Genomic DNA, 9,473 nt, shown 5'->3' with positions numbered 1-9,473 from the left:
CATTAATTCTCCCAGTACTGCAGAAAGGGACTGATTATTTGAAGGAAGTGTTGTTTTTTTTGTAAAACTGTACCTGTACCACAAAACTACATGACATGAGATTGATTTCATCCATCCGGTCCTTTTATTTCTTGTAATTAAAACTGTGCCTTTAGGTTTACTGCTCCATCTTAGAGGATTATGATCCCCTCTTATTAGCCTGTTTCAGTGACTAAAACCAGTGTTTTTCTTTCCTTCATGTTAAAGCTACTGTATCTGTAGTTTCTTGAGATCATAGATTTCTTCTTATTCCATTTATACCTGATATTTCATCAATGCTGTTCAAGGTCCTAGTTTTAAATTTGTCCATTTCATTTCATTTTTTGGAAAAAATTTGAGTAAATATAAATTGTTTTGCTGAGATAAATGTAATTTTTTTACAAGGTAAATGAACCTGTTACTGAGTTATTCAATGAAATGTGGAGGTTTGGTTCTGTAAGGAGAGTATACAAGGCCAGATGTTTGTTTTTTTCCTCTTGAGTCATTATATTTTTGTTATTTTTCTACTACTGTCAGTACAGCTTTTCTGATCAAGGACGGTGATAAGCCCTCAGAACTGGTCTTTCTACTACAAAGGTCATCCATTTCTTGTTCTGTCTCAAATGACTGTAACGCTATGTGTCCCTCAAGTAAAGGTACCATAGAAGACAATGACTGTTGTGCACTTTATTCCTTTAAACTTTCTCTTTTACTCAAAGAAGGATCTGTTTTAACAATCTGAAAGGGATTCAAACTTTTGTCCTTTCCCTTCCTATTTTCATGACCGTTTACAAACTGTCTCCAGGTTCCCTGAAAACAACAATCATTCACAGAAACTGAAAATGGAAAGTTGACCATCACACGAACGCAGCTATATTGGCTGTAATTGTGTTTGCATGAAGTGGACTTTGCTCTCGTGATGCTGCTCATTTCCACAACCTGCGGCTTGTCAGTTGTGATGTGAGCGCGTAAAAGGTTGTTAAGCTGCCACAGCTGTCGTCATGCTTGCGTCCGGCTCTGATAAACGCTGCTTAGTGTGAGTCACCCCTTCATTCGGCCTACATCCCTCTGTTTACCTCCGTCACTTATTCCTTCCTCAAGGTGTCTGTGTGAATCAGAGCGTCTCCACCTCCACTAAACGACACAGACGCCACAAATATCTGCGTCTGTCGTGGATCGGTCCGTTGCGTGGATCGTCACAGAGCGTGTGGCTGTAGCTCCATGTCGACCAGTTATTTATTACTGCACGACACCTGCACATTTACTCTTAAAAGCTGCATTTCAGTGGAATATTTCTTGTGGAATATTTCTTGAATCATAGAGAGAAGAGTGAGAAGAAGATAAACTTTTATTTCTTCCCATACGAGTCATAATTTGTACAAATATAGGCAGAATACTCTGAATATAAAAGATAAAAATATAAATGTGTGAATAGAAAATACTCGGTGTGTTTTTGTTGTAATGCTGCCACCCAGTGGCTGGTTAGAGAAACTTCAGGCACACAGCTCTGTTTGTTGAGGCCACAGAGAATGGACTTTGAGATGAGTAGAGGTCAGCTCTGGTCAAAATAACCTGATGATCATTGATAAATGACTAGTTACATGTCATCACTGGGATGTTAGTAAATCCTACACACCTCCCACGACCTGAGCCCACTTTTTTTTTTTAACCCCTTCAGTTCTTTTCGGGCTGCATCTTTGAAAAGGTTACACATTGGAGGAGGCCAGACAGGGGGCGTCTGGCGAGGAGAAGAAGTCACGGAAGCCCTCTTCGGACAGGTGTCCGTACTCGTTGTTGTAGAAGGTCTGTCCTGACAGCTGACTGAAGAACTTGGGACGGTGCCTGGCGCCGCTGCTTCGGCCCAGGGAGCCATGGGAGGCCGTCAGAGGCTCCGTGCTGCTGCTGCTGCCCATACGACTGGGGACAGAACAAAGTAAAAAGCTCATTGGAACGTGATATTTGTCATCTGGGACAAAAAAGGCATGATCACATCCCCCCTGTGCTTGACTCCTAAAACTGGCTATCAGTTTAAATTTGATTAAAAAATTTTAAATGGCCTTGCTCCCAAATACCTTTCAGATTTATTGACCTGGTACGTTTCCTCTCCACTGCTAAGATCCACAGATGGAGCCCTAGTGGTTACTCCCAGGACTTGAGACAAAGAGTGACTAAGCCTTTTCCTTCAGAGACCTCATATTATGGAACTTGTTTCTCATTGAACTTTGACAGACTAATTCTCAAGTGCCTTTTAAATCTTTTAGAAGGATGCAGTATGTCAGGAAAACATTCAATTTTGGTGTGGATCCAGATTAGGGGGCGGATCCAGGAATATTTTTTCACTTTCTTTAACAGTGCGAGACATGATGACAAAGAGAATAATTCCTGGATCTTGATGAAACATCGGGTACATTTAGAGGACTGATGTCTTTGAGTGTGTGAAACCAGCTTGATTGAATTTAAAGGGACTGTTGGGCCTTAGTGTTATTCTAGCTCTCATTGATCTTCCTATAAAGCATCTAGCATTGTTTTTCTTCATAAATAAAGTTAATTCTTCTTCACATTATTATCATTAATATTGTTAAAAATATGTAAGTGAATAATTCAGTTATAGGATAGTATAGAATTTTCCAGTTTAAGAAGCCAGTTTGTTTTAAGCTTTTACGTTTCTTTTTGACTCATACTGTAAGTGGCGAGTTCTATTACTTGTAATTCTTAAAACGGATCCTGTGGGTTTTAATGACTCAGACTTATTCATGCAGAAATCAAGACTCCCCTCATGCTCACATCATTTGCAAGTCTGCTGTAGTTTCACTGTGACTGACTCAACCCTACATTTTTCCGAGAAGTAGAGAATGGTTATTTTCTCCAAATTGACTTGGAAGCATGTGGAGCATCTATGAAAAATAGTCTAATATACCAGACAGAGCCGACACAGTGGGTGATAAGTGTGTAACAGTCTCACACTGTCACTAGACGAGAGGCTGCATATCTCCTGAGTGTTCCACAGTAAAATGGATCATTGCAAGAATAACCTTTTGGAGGCGGCGATTCTCTCAAATTCCTCGGAGGCCAGAACCATCCCGCTGTCCGTCTGGTTATCCTGGGAGGAGACAAACAGTTTGACATCATGTGAACGGAACAACCTTTAGTCGACCCCGCCGCTAATTCGGGCAATTATCTGAGGGGAAGTCCAGCGCGTTCAGAAAATGTCACCAGCCGGTTTCACATTTTCCACAAGTGATGAGAAGATTACCTGAGGAGCTTTATGTGGGTGCATCTCCAGGGGCGACTCTTCAAACGTCTTCACTCTGGGCTGGCAGTTTGTAGAGGGTCCCACAAACACACAGCCGGCAAAGGGCACGCAGTTATAATACCTGGTCAGGAAGATTATCAGATCAATACACGACAGAGCATCCTGGTGGCGTCCGAATGCCAAGAGTGAGATGAGAAGAAAATCTGGACCGATTTTACTCTTTCAAAACTTCAGAAAAATATGATGCAGTCAAGTAGAAAGCAGTATGTTTTTCTGTAGATTAGTTTTTTAGTATAAATAAATAAAGATGATTTTAGCTGTGGGACTTTCTTCATCAAACTTACTCCTGTGTGAGGGACTTTCTCTTCCTCACAAATGAATTATCTGTAAAGTCATTTCTGAAACTATTCAGTACACAGGATACACAGCAACATTTAAAAATATTACAAAAACCCATCAAGATTACAGATCACATTTTCCACCCCAAATTTAGACCTGACAGTGAACTTCATTCTAAACAACCATTTATTTTCCATGTGCTGAATATCTTTTACTTTTCGAATCATAACTTACTTGAAACCTACAGAATAAAGCCTGTAAGAAACTGAGCCTATAAGTTGCTCTTTGAGGGAACGTCAGAGGAAACAGAGAGCGAGAGGTTGGATTTGGTGCAAAGAGGGATTTCTTAGAAAAAACAGAGCTGTGATGGTTTTACGGAGCAAAGAGTTTTTATCACCACACCACAAGGTAGATTTAGAAGCTGGTCTCATAGAGAGAGAGACAGAGGGAGATTATTTTCCGGGAAACAACTGTGCAACTGTCATCGCATTCATATCGCTGACACAGGCGCATGGAATCACCTTTTTTCTACAAAGTCTAACCACAGACTGTGTATAAAGATGGTCGACATGTCTCCACTTCCTCCCACGATCTAGAAATGAAGCTAAAATATCCCAGATACAAAACACCACCATTTGGAGCCAGAGTCTGGGCCGTAGCGGGAACCCCGCAAATACACGCGCTCGACCAATCGTGAGTCAGTCTCGGCTGTCAATCATGACATTTCACCCAGTTTTTATAGCATCAGATAACTAATTAAAAACAAACTTACTGGAGAAACCAGCACTTGAGCAAACATCAGTGTGATAAGCACCTAAAATGACACAAACCATCTTTATTCGACATGTTCTTTGACTTTTTTAGTTGGCCCATGTCCTATCCGTTAACATGGAGGAGGCGGGATATATGACCAATATTGCGGCCAGCCACGCTTTGGCTTCACTTTTGCAGAGCCGTCATGTCGTCCCTCTTTATACACGGTCTCTGAGTCTAACCTACTTTAAAGCACTGAGAAGGAGACTGAATAATAACAGCAAGAGGCTTATTAATACAAATTCTGTTGGGGTCCTGGGCCTTTAAGGAAAAGATAGGAGAATATATTAGTACCTGGTGGGTAGAGTGTTCAAGGCCATTCTCAGCTCCTCTTCAGACGGAGGCCGTGACGACGCCTGTGAGAATCCATCATCCTCTGAGCTCTGTGAGTGATTCAGGGGGATGTAGTCCTTCTCATCCTGAAGAGAAGGCCGAGAAGATTTAGATAAACCTCTTTACAGAGCTTTAAAAAAAGAAATGATTTTGTTCTGATGAATGTGTGCGCAGCAGTGAACTTGCAGGTAGACTGTTGTCCTGCAGCAGGTCTCCCAGGATCTGCATCAGAGCAGGGAAGGTCGGCCTCTCTTTGGGTTCACCATGCCAGCAGGCCAGCATGATGCCATATCTACCAGCAGAGGGCAGCACCATCACAACATGGACAACACAGGAAGCCCTCAACTTCCCTGATCAGTAAAATACCGGAATGTTTGATCAAACTTTATGAGCTCAAGTGAATTAAATGGACTCAGGGCAACAAATCTTTGTTTGACAGGAAAAGAAATGAGACAACGAAAAAATTAAAATGTGTGCCTACATTTCAGGGGAGGCGGTCTCTGGTGATCGCATCCTGACGCCATCTTTTAATCGTTTGCAGAAATCCTCGTCAATCTGTACCCCCGGGTACGGAGACGCACCTGCAGGTGGACAAAAAAGAAGATGAGGCCTTGGGTAAGGTGTCAGACTGTCAGGGATGGTAAAAGCAAGTTGATGTTCTTGGATAAAAGGCGATGATGATTCACTCTGCTTCTAAAAGTCAACAAAGAATAAGTCCCAAATTGCTTTTGGCAGGAAGAGAGAGACATTTAAACAGCGACTCCAGAGGAGCCTGCACCGAAAGTCTGCTCCTTTAAATGACTTTCTTAAAAGATGAATGTCCGGGCTTTGATTTTGTCATTACCCAGTGAAAAGATTTCCCAGAGGAGAACTCCAAAGGACCACACGTCACTCTGGCTGGTGTACACCTTGTCGAAGATGCTCTCCGGAGCCATCCACTTTAAAGGCAGCCGAGCCTGAGCATTAAAACAGCAGACGGGGTGTTAGGAGACGGTTACGTAAGCAGGAATGACACCTGCCTTTAAATGTTGTGACTATGTGGGTGGTTTAAAAGAACAACAACAACAAAAGTAGGAGTTTGATGTTTCCCCGCAGTAAACGGAGATGGATGATAAACCTGTGTGGATGCCGTACATTGCCTTTCCTGACGTAGTCGGGGTCTTTGTATATGTCTCTGGCCAGGCCAAAGTCACAGATCTTCACGATGTTGTTCTCAGACAGGAGAATGTTCCGGGCGGCCAGGTCTCTGTGGATACACTGTGGAAACACACACAACCACACATACCTCATAACCCTGCAGACAGGTTTGTGTGTGTCTGAGCGTTTGCAGGATTGCATGGATGCATTGTTTCCTAAAGAGTGATTTACAGATATGATTTGGAGCAAGTAATTAACAAATTAGAAGTTTTCATAATTACTTGCCTTAAAATCTGTGTGTGTGTGTGTGTGTGTGTGTGTGTGTGTGTGTGTGTGTGTGTGTGTGTGTGTGTGTGTGTGTGTGTGTGTCCCTGTGTCCCTGTGCCAGTTGGTGACTGGGACTGGACTGTGTCTCAGCTCTGTGGAGTCGCTGCAGGAGACCTGACATCATTCACAAATCTGTCACGTAAACGCGCCTTACGGGGGCCAGACAGTCAGCTTACAGCGTCCCGTCAGCTTCCTTTATTTAGCTGCTTTAGCTTTGACTATTTGAATTTCCATTATTCATCACACACAGACCGACTGCGGCTGAATATGGATATAAATAATCACCTCATGAATTTAATAAATAAATAAAGCTAATTTCAGAATATGCACTAAATGTAATTACCCTCATCAAAGGACCTGATGAGACGTGAAGCAAGTTCATATTTTACTTTGTTTCAAAGTTGTATCCATCTATCTATCTATCTATCAATCTATCTATCTATCTATCTATCTATCTATCTATCTATCTATCTATCTATCTATCTATCTATCTATCTATCTATCTATCTATCTATCTATCTATCTATCCATCATACTATCTATCTATCTATCTATCTATCTATCTATCTATCTATCTATCTATCTATCTATCCCTATCTAATTCTATCTCTATCGATCAATCTATCTATATATATATCTATCTGTATATAAATCTAACCGTTTTAATTAACATTAAATTAATTTCAATTAATAACAACATTGAGAAGTTATAGCGCAATGTTACTTGAGTTTATTGCTTTGTGAGGACCATTTTGTGCATAGTGAGGACAAGATTTGTGTGTGTGTGTGTGTGTGTGTGTGTGTGTGTGTGTGTGTGTGCGCGCGCGTGTGTGTGTGTGTGTAGGTTGGGTTTTGGAAGCTGATTTAGAGAAGCAGAGTCAGGTGCTTATTCTCTGTACTTTGATCACAATGACCGACCTCTTTCACATTGTCTTTGGATGCACTGTTATTCTAGAATTATAGATATGGCCGTTGAATTGAATTGAATTGAATCTATAATTATGACGTTTGAATACAACCTAATTTAATCTAGTAATGAGTTTAACGTGGTGCCGACAACTGAGAGTTGTTCTACAGTTTTGCCGTTGTGAGTAGCTTCTTTCCGCGGAGCATTGCATTGTGGGTCTATAATGGCAATTAACAACACATCAGCAATTTACCAAATTTTCCTGCAACATAAAATGCCAAATAATGACCCTTGATGTTAATTACAACAGCTTTTCAGAATGACCCCTTTTATTTTGAATTTTGAAAGTGTTATGTGGGTGTGAGCGAATGTTAATGTGAGCGAATATCCGCAGATTATCGATTCTAATCTTTCTTTATATCTCTCATTCATTTGTTTCTATGTAGTTGAGCATGTGAGTTTAGATTAAAAAGAAAAAAAATGCTAATTCCTTGAAAATCTTGAGGAATCAACCCTCTTTTTCATCACACACAAAGAAACTGTGAAATCCTGGAGTGATTTTCAAAACCTGCTTCAATGTCGTATAGAAAGAGTAAAGTGTTGCACAGCTTCTTGTTATAAATGGTCACGTGACTAACTAAGAGAGCGCTGAGAAGCTGCATGACGTAGGTCACAACCTCCTGCCTCTGCTGCTGACCCCCGCTGCAATTCACCACAGCTCATTCACACTCTGCCTGTATAACGCTGACAATTAACCTTTCTGGAGGCCAAGAAGTCCATCCCACGAGCCACCTGGAAACTGTAGCAAATGAGATCTTCTATCGTCAGAGGAGTCTTCCACAAGTCCTCCACTGGAGAGAGGAGCAGAGAGGCAGCCATGAAGCCACATTTATGACCTAATCATACGTGATATAGTTGACTGCTGTGTCACTTACTTTTCTCCCCAGCAGGAATCTGACCCGACGTGTTGGATGACGGAGGCTGTGGACTTGTGGGAGTAGTGGGGGAGGGCGGAGAAGGCGGCTGATGAGCTCTTTGGTCCATTTGACCCGCCTCGATCATCCGTCTCACCTGGCTTTGGGTTTTTGGAGAGCGATCCTGAAAGTAGGGACAAGAGAACGGAGCTGCAAATTCACACGTGCACTGAAGTCCAGATCTTTTCCTGAAATTATTGGGAGGGGCTGCATGTGAGAACTCAAATGTCTGAGTCAGTTGCTCTCGACATTTTATGGAACTTTTCCTGCCAGCCCCTGAGTAAAATGTCCAGAAAATGAGTCCATGTGAGAATACAGACAACCAGATTTGAGAGCCGATGCCGGTGTTGAGCTGCTGTAAACACAAAATACGTTTGTACGGATTGTTTACATCAAGTTGTGCCTCTTGTATCCTCTACCCAGGTGCCCCCCCCCCCTCGTCTGGATGTTCCAGACATTCCACCGTTGCGTTCTTCATATGAAAAAAGACAAACTCCATACAAAGCCCAGATCTTATTCTCTGGACATTTTCCTAAGTTCATGTCTGAAAATGGGTCACGGCTTAAAAAGAGTTATTAAGAGTGTTGCTCAATAAAGGAAAGACTAAAGCGGAAAAAAGATTATTTCTGAAGGTTAAGCTGCAGACACATGATCACAGCAGAACAAATATAAAAGAAGTTGCGTCAGTGTTTTCGTACCCTGTATGGGAGGAAGAACTCTCTCTTGGCTCGCAGGAAGTTGGACAGGTTCCCATACTTGCAGTATTCCACTACCACCATCAGTGGACCTGGTGAGACAGACAGTTTGAATAGCTACAGATTTCCTATCTAATCATAACAGTAGGTACAAGTCTGTTTGTAAAGATGGACAAAATTATGGCTCCTCAAAAGTGAAGCCAAAGTGTATTGTTCGCCCCCTGGTGGCTGGTTGCAGTATAGGTCATAAATCGCGCCATTTCCATGTTAGTAGATGGGACGTGGACCAAACTAAAAGGTCTCTTATCACACTGATGTATGTCCAAGTGCAATTTTTTTCAGTAAGTTTGGTTTTAATCAGTTATTTGATGCTATAAGAATGGATTGAAACATCATGGTTAACAGTTAAGACTGACTCCTGATTGGTCAAGCCCGTGTATCCGGCTCGATCCTCGGGTTGCTACTGCACACACGGGATCCGGGATATTTAGACCTCATTGGAGGAAGCGGAGACGTGTCGTTCATCTTTACATACAATTTGTGACAGTAACAATATGTGTATATAATAATTCTACAATTCATTTCCCACATTTCTCATTATTTTCTAACTTGATAAAACACATTAACATGATTTCTGCCTCTTGTCGAGGAGCTCCTTTATTCTCTCACTCCATATT

General features: G+C 41.7%; 1 protein-coding gene across 1 annotated transcript in view; it reads right to left on the bottom strand.

The window, feature by feature from the left end:
* Positions 1-411: 411 nt before the first annotated feature.
* Positions 412-9,473, bottom strand: part of flt4 (fms related receptor tyrosine kinase 4) — a 44,966-nt gene continuing 35,904 nt past the window's right edge. Inside the window, exons 20-30 of the mRNA XM_034597166.1 lie at positions 8,800-8,888; positions 8,063-8,225; positions 7,884-7,978; positions 5,891-6,013; positions 5,601-5,712; positions 5,238-5,337; positions 4,943-5,048; positions 4,718-4,842; positions 3,272-3,392; positions 3,051-3,118; positions 412-1,935 (exon numbers count right to left, since the gene is read on the bottom strand). Of these exons, the coding sequence (XP_034453057.1) occupies positions 1,725-1,935; positions 3,051-3,118; positions 3,272-3,392; positions 4,718-4,842; positions 4,943-5,048; positions 5,238-5,337; positions 5,601-5,712; positions 5,891-6,013; positions 7,884-7,978; positions 8,063-8,225; positions 8,800-8,888 (1,313 nt within the window). The 3' untranslated portion in view covers positions 412-1,724. The remainder of the gene's footprint in view (positions 1,936-3,050; positions 3,119-3,271; positions 3,393-4,717; positions 4,843-4,942; positions 5,049-5,237; positions 5,338-5,600; positions 5,713-5,890; positions 6,014-7,883; positions 7,979-8,062; positions 8,226-8,799; positions 8,889-9,473) is intronic.

The sequence above is a fragment of the Hippoglossus hippoglossus genome, chromosome 10, assembly GCF_009819705.1.
Source record: "Hippoglossus hippoglossus isolate fHipHip1 chromosome 10, fHipHip1.pri, whole genome shotgun sequence".
Lineage (NCBI taxonomy): Eukaryota > Metazoa > Chordata > Actinopteri > Pleuronectiformes > Pleuronectidae > Hippoglossus > Hippoglossus hippoglossus.
The sequence above is the reverse complement of the archived record's forward strand: the minus strand, read 5'-3'. Positions and strand labels throughout refer to the sequence as shown.